Below are 12,644 nucleotides of genomic sequence, written 5' to 3'. Positions count from 1 at the left end.
ATTGTTTTGCAGTGAATTTATTGGTGGATTTCATGTTCCTATGACAACTAATCCAGGCAATAACAGCTGCTGTAAATAAACCTGTGTAATACCCAAATGCAAATTGTATCAATGCAAATTGAAATCATGATACTAAATGAGACTTTATTATCCAGCCATCTTCACCAAGCCACACAATTACGAGCTGCAGGATTTGTGACAGCGATGTCACACGTCAGACGACTTCTTCTAACATCCTGTTTTTGCTTATTTATTTTTAGATGATGAAACATGCATGGGACAGCTACAGACAGTACGGCTGGGGTCACAACGAGCTGAAGCCCATCGCTAAGAAAGGACATTCCACAAATATCTTTGGTAAGCCAGACACAAACTCCTCTCTCTCTCTCTCTCTCTCTCTCTCTCTCTCTCTCTCTCTGCCGCCTGCACCCATCGGCAGTTTGCTCACACAGTTATAAATCGCACTTGGATGCATGCGTGATTTGCACACACACAGTCTTCCTGACACTCACACAAACACACACGCAGCTCGTTCTCTTGTGGACAAGGTCATGCAATAATGCCTCCAGCAGGACGCATATCACTTTGGAAATGTTTGCAAACACAGGCACACAAGATTACTGAAACCACAAGAAAGAGGATGCATGTGGCCCACAGAAGAACTCTAAATGTGTTTGAGTTGCTGCAAATGTTTCTCCAGTCTTTCTCCAGTGCATGAATCTGTGCTTTGTTAGTGAGCAAACCTACTGTGTTTGAAAAATCCCTGACAAGATGCCATAAACACTCAGATAATCTCACTGCTGGGTTAACGCTCAAATGTGCCAACCTTATCACAGTAAAGTTATAGTGTTAGATTTAAAATTAGACGGTGCAGCTGATAATGCTTGGTGAAAAATTCATGTTTGTACAGTGAGAGGCATTTGTGGTTTGTTTTTTGGTATCCACCACTGCAGCTGCCATTTATGATGATCACAGCGATCGAGCAACTTGAACTGTGCTTGCCGTAATAGGAGGACTTTATACATTTGCAACACGATAACAGCATTATTTAATTTTAAATGACATTCTGCACAAATTAAATATGTTTAACAGAACATTTTCACACATAAAAAGGACATTTGAGGAGAAGTACATACCGTTGACATCATTTACCTTTGAGTTTGGTACAGCCAGCTTGTGACTCTGCAGTTTTTTACTGCACATCCAGCAGTTACAGAGGAACACTTTTAATATGTTTGGAAGTCTGTGAGGTCTCTTTGGTCTCTACCAGCACTTGTGCAAAAATATCTGGCTCTTCAGCAGCTAATGCTCCACACTCTGCCTGTCTGCTGCTTGCTGTGTAGTCTGGAGTGTACAGAGGCTTTTTAGAACTTCTTGACTGAAAACGGCCGCCCACTAAGAGCTGTGACAATTAACCAAAACAGTGAAGTTGCAGGCTAGACAGGCACACAGGGGGCTGAAACTCACTGTAAAACTCCTTCAGGCAGATGGAAGCGGATATGTTTGGCTGAGACTAATCTCCAAGTTCATAACTATGCAAACTTTAAGTGCTCATATTATTCTCAGTTGCAGGTTTATCATTTTTATTTGGGATATATTTGCATTCTAATAGTTTTCTCCTAATGCAGCAACTCTTTATATCCTCTACCAGAAAGACTATTTTAGCTTCTGTCTTTTTAAACCCCCCCCCCCCCTCCTACAAAGCACAGGCTGCTCCAATTGGTCAGCTGGACTAGCTAATTTGACCTTTTGATTATATACTGTAACTCTATTAGTACAAGTGCAGCCCAGCTAACCGAGTCTTCAGTTCGCTGGGAGAGCATGAAGACTCTTTGAGTTCACTTTTGTAGCAAACAACACAATATTTAATATTTATACCTGACTTTGCTTATGCCTGAGGCTTTTTAAAAAGCAGAAGCAGCTGAAGTGAGGGAATAATAATTGTCCCTTAAACGTGTATTTAAATGATAAGTGAAGAAGTTTACTCTTCACTGGCAATTCTGATTAGAGTTCGGTGTTAGTACGAATGGTGATTCTGTAGATGTGATATAGAAAATGTTACCATTTTATTTTTGTACCAATGTTCAGAAAATCTTTTGCTAAACTGATTGATAATTGATAAAATCGGTGCTCTGACAAAGCTGCTTTCCCATGTTTGCTCATATTCTATTGCTACATAGAAATATTTGGGACCCCATTGGACCTACTAGGATTTCCCAGTTTAATATGTATAAAAAGATGCTCTGACTTTTTATATGAGTGATGGTTATGGATGGACACTGTCTGACTAAGCTAATAACACCAACAGTTGTACTTTGGCACTCACACTGCAGCCTGTTTAAAAAAAAGTAAATGTACGCTTGAATTGAGAAACTTGTAAAATCTGCTTCTGCAGGCTTATTCTCCTTAAGACGTTCCCTGCAGCTTCCCATGTGACAAAGAGGAGAATCACTCCAATAACAAAACTGCTTTAGTTCATCAGGATTTTTGAGATGTCTTGGTTGAACAGCCTCTCATTTAGTTGGAGGTCAACACTCAGATTTGGCCATTCCAGGTTTATTTATTTATTTTTCAGCCACGTTGTTGTTTATGAAATTGTATATTGTGGGTGCTCTTGAGTTTCCCTGATTTTATTCATTCCACCCCAAACCATGATGCTCCCTCCACCATGCTTCAGTAATGGGATATGTTTGTGTTGGTGTGCAGTGCCTTTTTTGTCCTCCTGACATGCACGCTCCTAAGGAGAGCAGCAAGCTTTCTTTCATTTGTATACGGTTTGTTTAATTGTGGACTGTTGAACATTCACAGCATTAGAAGTGTATTTGTAACCTTATCACGAGCTTTTTCTTGTACCTTCTTGTGTTTTCAGTCAATAGCATGTCTTTGTCTGTTGCCTTATGGCTTCCACAGTGGACGATGTAGGTGTACAGATATCTGTAAAGCTCTCTGTCACAGCTTTACAAAGAAGAGGCAGTTAGCACATAACCTACTAAGCAATAGTTTAACAGGATGACTGTGTGGGCTGCAGCCTTTGCCTTTGTGTATTCTCCCTTCTCATGCTTGAGTCAGTTGAATTAATGAAGTAAATGACAAAAAGATAAAAGGTGAGTTATGGTTAATGTTGATAGATGTGGTGTTAATAATAATCAGTGCTGATAATGACATGCAAATTCTCATTTGGGTCTTTGAATACTGTGAATTTATACCTGTGAAAATGTGGCTTTATGCTTGTTTATCTGTTTGAGTCGCCAGCTTGGCTTGTGTGGTGGTGCCTAATGTTGTTGGATGTGTGTGTGTGTGTGTGTGGTGTGAGGGTGCATGTGGTGTGAGGGTGCATGCTTATGAGGCGTTTGTGTCAAATTGGAATGTTCCGTTTGGCAAATTGGCCGGAGGCGCCTCTGTTATTTTATGAGCTGCTGCTAAATGGTAGATAGATGCTGTTTGTGTGCACTTCCATTTGTTAGTATTCATGTGTGTCTGACTGTTCATCTGCAGCATGTCCTTTTGTGTTTTATCATTGTGTCTGTCTGGGTGGTTTTTCTCCTGCCGCCTTGTAATAGCTGACTGTGGGTAGATGCAGGTTATTATTCACAGGGTGGCCAATAAAATACAAGCAAGACACAAGGCAAAAAATGAAGCATCACACTCCTCACACAACACACTTCCATTATTGATGAGGCGTATCCTGTCTTCTTACAGAACTTGGCCGTATTGATTCTGTTTTCGTGTGTTTTGGAAAGAGTGCAGACTGGAAAACGGAAAGCAATATTTCAAAGATGCAGTGGACCCCCGCTGTGGTAGCTATTACTAGCATTGACTGCTTTTAACATAGGGACCCAGACATCCAAAAAGTCTGGCTGACTGGATGAAAATGGTGCGAGTTGTGGATTTAAATCACGTTCATATTTTGCCAGACTTTAATGCACAGCACGTTGGGATCTAAACTATCCCAGACAGACTTTGCATTCATTTTTAACTCGAATTCTGAACCTGACTTTTTGACTGGAGGGCAGTGTGGAAAGATTTCTCCAACCAAGTGGGCACAGCGTCAAGGTAGAACTGAGAAGCTTTCCACTCCTCACAAGAGCGTTACGTATACAACGGTCTGTATACAGATTGCCTCTATTTAACATGCCCTGCATGCAGCTGTTATAAAAGAAAATTTGTAAAGCTTTTTCATCACATGCCTTTATAGCTCAGCCTTAATCTATCCAGAGAGCAGAGGGGTGGCCAGAATTGTAACAAGCTCACCAGGGTTCTCATTGGGCCTCCTCAGATAACCTTCACTTCTCCGCCTGGCCCTGATCTGTCTCTTTTTCCACTCTATTCTGTTATGATGAGTTGAGTTGATTTTTGAGTTCAGATGCAAGCACAGCCTTTGTCTTGAGGGTACACGGTTCAAGCCTCTATAACTCATGACCTTTTATAAGAAACTGAGCTGAAGCTGGGTTGGAAAAGTGAAATTCACTGAGAAACACAGCCTTGGATGGAGTTAATGGAAGAGACTCGATACTGACAAAGATCCAACAAAACTGCAACTTGCTGTTGATGTTTTCAAAGAGCAAACATGATGGTTATAAATAAAGCTGGAATTAAAGGTTGTTGGGAACTGGTGTACATTTGCCTCCCAATGAATTTATTTTTAAAACGAGGCTTTGCTGATTTCCAGAGATATCATCATAATATGGTAAGTTTTGGAAGTTTTTGTCCCTTTTGTCATTGGTGTGGTTTACAAACCAAATTTCTTCTTGTCGTGATTTGCATTTTTAAATCGAGTCAAAGTGAACGCTGTTGTTTAACCATTTTCTTTCTTTCTTTCTTTCTCTCTTTCTTTCGGGGGGGCGGGAGGGAGAGGGAGAGAGGGAGAGAGGAGGTAGGGAGGGATGTCTGAGGGGAGGAGAGGGAGCTGTATATCGTAGGTTATATTCGGGCTGCTTTCGCTATTTCTTTCTCTGTTCTTTCTATCTTTCTTTTCTTTTTTTTTATTCTTCTTTTCTTTCTTTTCTTTCTCTTTATTTTATTTCTCTTCTTTCTCTTTCTTTCTTTCTCTTTCTTTCTTTCTCTTTCTTTCTGTCTTTCTTTCTTTCTGTCTTTCTTTCTTTCTGTCTTTCTTTCTTTCTGTCTTTCTGTCTTTCTTTCTGTCTTTCTTTCTGTCTTTCTTTCTTTCTGTCTTTCTTTCTTTCTGTCTTTCTGTCTTTCTGTCTTTCTTTCTGTCTTTCTGTCTTTCTGTCTTTCTTTCTGTCTTTCTTTCTGTCTTTAAACCTTGAAATAGAAAATGAGGAGTATTATTTCCCAGAGTTGCTTCTTTCTATAGATTTCATTTGTGGGCTTTTTGGAGTCATTTCAGTGGCTTTATCCTTGCCTTTCAACACACGAGGGAGTTCAGTGGTGAGTCTGAGGCCTTCCATCCATACTCTGTCTAGTGGCTGTTATTGCTTTATTGGTTTTGCAGTCCAACGATTTTCATCTAAACCTGCAAGTGGAGATGCGCTCAAATCTCATCCCCATGGCTTTTTCCCAGCGGCAGTTTGACATGCTCACAGTAAATGATATTACAGATTGCCTCAGGCTTGTTGTTGCTAGAGGCCTGTTAGGTTGGAGGCGATGGGGATGATGCAAAACGAGGATGAGGCTTGGACACCTGGCTCTGCTGTCAGCCCAGGACTGGAGTGAGCTTACTCATTATTCATGGCAACTGCTTTTTCCATTACAAGATTACTTTGGTTGTTTGCCCACCGAGATGATCTGTCACTTTAAACTCAGTTTTAAGCAGCACACACTTCTGTAAGCTCAAAACCATTTGAGCCATTTCCTCTTTTTCTTGTGTAAATGTTGGTGGTGTTGCTTTTTTTTAATAGCATAAAAGCCTATAAATTACCATTTGCATCCTCTTTCAGTGTACGTGTCATTTTGGGGGTAAGAAGAAAACTACATCTGATTGTCTACAAGCCCTCAGTGTTCCAGTAGATTCCTTTTGGTATCAGGCTCTTTCAGAATCCTGTAAAATTTCCAGATCAAACCCTACTTTGATTTCAAGCTTTACTAATCAGTAGATTCTTAAGGTGTAATCTTCTGTAGAGCTATTGGATCTCTGCAGGGCTTTTGTGAATGATATAATAACTATAAAGATTGCTTTCGCTCAGAGTCATGTAACTTTACTGCAGCCTGTTGTCTAAGTGGCTGACTCTTGGGCTGAAATGGTGTATTGCTTCCTGAAATAGGGTTTGCTTCGTGACACCATCACAGCATATTCATGTGTAGGTATAAAATAAGGAAGATCTGTTGTCATAAACTGAGACCTTGTAGCAACGTGTGGATTGACTAGTGCAGCAGACTGGTACATTTATTCATGATATGTTAGAGTAGTTGTGCATGTCCATAAAGTCTCTGTGGGTTAGGAGCTGTATACAAACAAAAGCAATGCAATGCATATGTCTCCTTTCTGGGTGTACTGTCAGCATTGATAGCAGGATATTGAATAACCTGCAGAGCCTACTTCTAGTACTTCCGTAGTTATCTTTTATATGGATGCAGCATGCTGTCAGCTGGATGCTATTATACAAAGCAGCTTGCTGTTCCATTAATGGTTGTATTTCTTCTTTTTTAATCGAGGTTGATTCCAGCCTCATAGTTCATAGTGATAGTTCATTGAAAAATGAATGTGACAAAGCCACACAAACCAGCAGCACAGTTCATGTTCAAGATGTTCAAAGTGACCAGCAAAAGGAAACTCCCATTCCTCGTATCTCTGGGAAATAATGGGAAGCTAGCATTCTGCTGGTTAATACCTGTTAAAGTGATTTTTCCGTGTTGAATGAGAAGCCATGCTTCTTAAATCAGTTCTCTTCTAAAGCCTACACATTGTACACTTGAATGTGTTGATGACTGAGACAGTAAGAAAGGGTGGGGTTGGGTGAAAGGTTTGACTGATGATTGTTTCCTAATGATGGCCCAAGGAGCCAAGATTGCTTTCTGCATCAGAGAAGGAAGGAGAGGAAGAGAGTGAAGCGGAGATCAGGGTCTGTGGAGGGGAAGATGGAGAGAAGTACAGCTGATGCTTCATTAAGGCCCGTGTCTCTTAGTTACTGTTGCCATGATTGCCTGCACTTTTCCAGTTCACAGTGATAATGGCAGCAGATTTTCTTATTGAAATTGTTGGTGTTTCTGCAGTCATGGGTTCATGATGTCAGGCAGAAGAGACAGCAGTAACCGGTACAGTCACCTGCAAAAAGGCCTTAATTTGCTTAGTAATAAGCTATTAATAAGTTACTGGATATATTGAAATATAGCAGTAATCATGAAAACAAAAAAAGGTTATGGGTGCACCATGCCACATCAAAAGTTAATATTATCACAAGTTGGTGGTACAAGTAAATAATTGGTAGAAGTGCAGAAGAGTCAATTTCTGGTAATTCATGGTGGTATTTGGTATAAACGCCATGAAGTACCAGGAAATATTTTAAGGTAATAATAGCTATAACTCACACAAATGTCTGTCTTATGCTTTGTTTTTTTAAAATTGTTTCTAAAAATGCTGTATTCTTAGTAATTAGAACCTTCTGTGAAACCACTTTAGATCTGATCTATACCTGCTTGCATTAATTGGTCTTTCTATTTATGGCTGAGCCTGTTACATAATTCTTAACCTGGCAGGCTTTGGAACAATTACAGTGACTGTCGAGTAAGACCTGAATTCTGCTCCCAAACAAGCCTTTAAATTTTCTTCAGAACTCTGACATGTGCCCTCCCTTACTCCCGTCCTTCCTTTCAGATTAAGTCGCGCTGCCAGCGCCAAATTGGACAGCAGGAAACAGGAGGATTTGCCTGCTGCTGAGTCCAGCAGGAATGTGCATAAGCCCCTCAAACAGAAGAAAAAGGGGACGTTTCTTAAACAAAACATTACCTTGTAGGTTTCTACCCACAGGCTTTGGCATTTTTATTGTCTGCCATCTATTTGAGCAGATGATTAAGGTTGTGTAACCGCTGCTGAATAATTGGTTTGGGCACTTTGGAACCAGTGAAGTTGTTAGTTTTTGTTAAAGAGGTCTGATTCAGTACAGTTCAGGGAGCTTTATTGGCAGTGGAAACCTGTGAAAAAGGTGTAATTGGCTTCTATTTGTTGGTAAAGGTTTTGTTTTAATGTCAATTTGTTTCTGATAAATATCTCTCAGAAGCTCTTACATGTATAACATTATATTTTAAAGGAGCTGCTGATCTTTGACTAAAACACTCCATGAAAGGCCACATTCCTCTCTCCACTTCATTGAGCAACCTTCCCTCTTCACACAGATGACTTTCCTTGACTTCATCTCTTTTGTTTTTATCTGGCAGTGAAAAGACCCACATTTGACATTACGCTATACATTTTAATCAAAGGAGACTTTAATATAAGAAACATAAATTGGGCATTTCAACAACCAGATTGCAGCAACTTTGCACAGAAAAGACAGCCATAATTACCATAGTAACCCACTGAAATCACACGTTCCCCATTTATGTATATAATAAGGGAGATGGATAATTTAGATCAGGGGTCTCAAACTCCCGGCCCACGGGCCGCATCCGGTCCCACCCCCTACTACCTGTCCGCAATTTGATGTCAAAAATATAAGACAGTTTGGCCCTTTAAGTTACTTTTTTGACATTTCGCTTTCCCCTCCAATTAAGAGGAGTTAGCGAAATTTTTGACATCAAATCGCGGACCGGAAATGGGGGTGGGGCTGGATGCGGCCCGTGGGCCGGGAATTTGAGACCCCTGATTTAGATGGTCTTTTTACTCATCAAGATTTAATAACATGGAGCGATGGAAAAACTTTTTTTTTAGATTTTTTTTTCTTCCTGGTTGCACTGCCCTGGTGGGAGATTACTACTTTTTAAACCAGATCATTTTCAGTTGATTGCAGCGCTGCTGGATGTTGTTCACATGTCACGTCTCATCTTTGTGCCACAAAGATTAGAGCAGTCACCAAAAGAACAGGAAAAAAAAACTTTACTCATGGGTTCTGAAACTTCTGCATGCCTTGCTCAAAGGTACCAGAACTGAGAGGACAGCATTTCCTATTCTTTAACATATCTGAATTTTGTATAACTGGTCTGTCTGACACATAAAAGCTACTGTAGATGAAATTTGCAGAATCTGTTTTTTTTTTTTGTTTTTTTTTAATATTTTTAATTTTTTTTTAGTAATGTTTAATTTTGAGTAGTTTTCTTTTAGACAGCAGCAGCTCTTATTGTGTTCTGTCTGTAATAGGCCAGACCTAATCACACAACGTAACACCACCAGTTTTATTACAACTATGTATTCAATCTAGGCTCTAGAGTGAATAACAGTCACAGATGCAGCCATGTGGAAATATGTATGTAATATACGGATTCACTGTAACCCTATAATCCTAGCTTGACCTGTAGTGCAGGTGCAGGCATTTAGCTGCACATATTGTCATATAATCATATAATCTAGGTCTGTCTCATTTGATTCTGAAATTCAGAACCCAGTTGAAATGATCCTTTAACCATTCAGCTCTTCATTTATAAACAAGCTACACAATTGTCACAGTTTGCTGCAAAGGTATTTGTTTCATTTTCTTTGTACACGGGACAGGGGAATGCCAGCAAATGACTTTATAGTAGGACCAGTGCCTACTGAGCCTCTTTGGCACCGAGCCTGGAAACAGGCTAACAGGCTGATGTTTTAGTCAGGGAGCTCATGTAGAGCTGAAAAGCCCAGTCTGACCAGTAACACTCTGAGGCAGAAAACAGAACACAGCAGATGTTTGATTCTAGTGCCAAAAAAGTTGGTAACCAGTTACTCATTGCCAGCCAGGCTGGTCTGAACTGGCCTGGGGAGTTTGACTTGGCTTCATTAATTGCCGCTGGGTATATTACAGAACAGGCCGCTGGGCCACAGTGGGCCTGGGCCATAGAAGAGTAGAAACAGTACAGAACTGTGTAGCATGCTTGAACTGCAATTGTACTTAATTTTTGATGTGACAAGGACTGATGTGTTGGAACAAACACCAAAAGGTTGGCTTGAAAACAGAAGGCAATGTGGTAATCTTGACTTTGATATTGTCAGCTGATTTTTCTTTCCAAAGCCGAAAAGTTGCACCACTTATATGCATTATATCTGCTGTTTGAAGATAAAAATATATCATTTGTTAAAGGGAAAGGCTCTTCTGGTAACAGCTTTCAGCTTCAGCATGTTATGTGGAATAAAGAATGCCAACTGAAATCTGGGATCTCTGACTGAAACTCTGACTTCCACTTTCACAGGGCAGCCCTCGATGTAAGGGTGAAGTATTCTGTTCATGAGTCAGAAGAGTAGACTTACAACTAGACTTGCACTAGTCTGTGGACTAGACTAGTGCAGGTCCATAGAGTTGTGTAGAGGTTATCATAAGAAACACAAGACACGACGCAGACACTGAAACAAAAACACTTTGCATGAAGCAGCTCTACACTTTCTTCTATTTTCATTTTGTTCAGACCCAAACCAGCCAAATTTATGCATCACACACACACACGCACACACACACCTGAGCTCTCCATCATCTCCCACTCTCCCAGAGCCGACAGCTTACAAGACAGGGAGAATGGAGACTGAATAATGGCATCACGTTTTCCTGCCTCGTGTGAATTCATACCTCTGAAACCTGTCGTCTAATGAAACCGGCACGGAGGTTGGGATGGAGAGCTTGAGTGTTCGAGCGAGAGAGAGAGAGAGAGAGAGAGAGATAATGGAGGAGGAGAGGGAGAGAGAGGTGTGTGAAATTGTGATAGATGGAGAGAGCATGGTGAAGAGCGGGGGGAGAGTTCAGTTGAAGTAGCGAGGAGGTGTGCGGTGTATCAAAGGAAAGGAAAGGGAGAGTACATGAATCTATGTTAAAAGAGCAGGAGAGTTGATGAGAGAGTGTGTTAGTTTGCAGTTGAGAATGTCTATGTGCATGAGGCTGTGGCAATAACTCCCTGTATAAATAAAGCTCATTCTGACCAATTTGTCTCTGATAAGCAGGGTCTGGCAACCCTAAAATCACCTCTTGGAAGTGCCAATTCAGCTTCATGTGATTCCTGTGGTGTTGAAGATATGAAAGGCTGCACAGCACTCAGGTTGTGAAAGCCAGTGGCAACAGAAAGTGACAGCAAGACAATACAGGAAGACATACGGGGACTGTTGGTAGGTAAAGATAGTGTTGAGGCCAATTAACAGGGGGAAAAAAAGCAAATTTTATTTTTGAGTGAGAAATGAATGTAAACAAGGGTGACTGGAGTGTCTGTGAATTAGGGTTTGAATGGAGCGATCAAGGAAAGATTAGGGGAAACGCAGCAAGACAGTGATGAATGAGAACAAGCAGATGGATTGTAGACGAGGGAGGGGGTAGATGAAAAGATGGAGGCTGAGCTGGAGAGAGAAATTTTCCAGGCGTGATCGCAAGGTTATTTCCGAACATGAGAGCAGGCAGAATTTCTCAAGGTTAGAGAAACACACCCAGAAAAGTCTGGGAAACTGCCCAAGTAATCCACACGTTTAAATGCTCTTTTACTTTGAATTTGGAGCTGAAATTAGGAGTTGGAGGGTGATAAAATTTGATAAGGTTGGTGTTAGATTGGGTAGGCCAGAGGAATGCTCTGCTGTGATTGGTTGTCACGCTGACAAACACAGTCAAGATGACGAGCCTTGAAAATGCTGTTTTCAAGGAAGAGTTTGAGTCCTTTAGAAAAAGAAACTTTTCACTGAGAGCTTCTCCTCCACATGCACAATTTATCAAAATGAAGACTGTTTTATTTTACTGTGGTTTTATTCTAAGTGATTACAGTTCGACTTTTTGGATAAATCCCCCTGACCAAAATATGTAACTTGTTATATATTAAATTGCATATAGAGCCGTGTTTCCACTAGATCGAGGTGGGTGGGTTAGATGAAATGACACTCGTTTGGTGGTGGTGCGGTGGGGGTGGGGGCTTATCTTGCTCTTTGTTTTCCAGGATGCTTTTTTTAATGTGAGAAATTGTTGCTGTTCTTTTCAGAATTGTTTATAATTTAGACTTTTTAGCAGTGATTCCTTTTAAGTTTGTATGGCAGAGTTTTTGGAGCTTATTCAGGGTAACCATCAGCAGCAACGCAGCTTGAAGAAACATTAAGCAACGCAGCTGCTACTGACCCATCGAGGACCCAAGAACAGTTGATCCAATCCAGCACTAACCATTTCATAGCCTTTTAGTTGGTAACTTTTTTTTGTAGAGAAATCAAGAACTTGAGTATGATTCATGTTGCAGGTTTGTTCATGGAAACATTGGTTGAATAATCACTTAGAGGATTTTAAGGATTCTTAATATTTGAATCCATACTGGAATTCTTATCTTTAAATACAGTAAAACGTAGCACAGTTTGTGTGAAAAATGAAAGACATTTGAACACAACATAGGCTGTGTTCAGGGTGTGTTTGAAAAACTGCTTCTCCAATTACCTGCTGGTAATCCAGTTAACAGAATGGATGAGAAGGTTTTTTTACTTTAAAATGATTGATACCTTTTGGTATTTTAAAATAAAACACGTCTATATTATGAAATTTTAATGTCACATTTCATTTTATTCATAATGCAGCAGTGTTGATGACTGGCACATCAGGATGTCATTGTTGTGAACA

The 12,644-nt window shown here is 40.3% G+C and overlaps 1 protein-coding gene across 2 annotated transcripts in view; it reads left to right on the top strand.

Annotated features, from left to right (window-relative positions):
* man1a2 (mannosidase, alpha, class 1A, member 2) overlaps positions 1-12,644 on the top strand; it is a 125,926-nt gene that overhangs the window by 49,672 nt on the left and 63,610 nt on the right. For both annotated transcript variants that reach the window (XM_030758270.1, XM_030758271.1), the window contains exon 4: positions 261-357. In XM_030758270.1, coding sequence (XP_030614130.1) covers positions 261-357 — 97 coding nt within the window. The remainder of the gene's footprint in view (positions 1-260; positions 358-12,644) is intronic.

This window comes from Archocentrus centrarchus, chromosome 21 (assembly GCF_007364275.1).
Source record: "Archocentrus centrarchus isolate MPI-CPG fArcCen1 chromosome 21, fArcCen1, whole genome shotgun sequence".
Classification (NCBI taxonomy): domain Eukaryota; kingdom Metazoa; phylum Chordata; class Actinopteri; order Cichliformes; family Cichlidae; genus Archocentrus; species Archocentrus centrarchus.
Note: the sequence above shows the minus strand (reverse complement) of the source record. Positions and strands in the feature narration are given on the sequence as shown.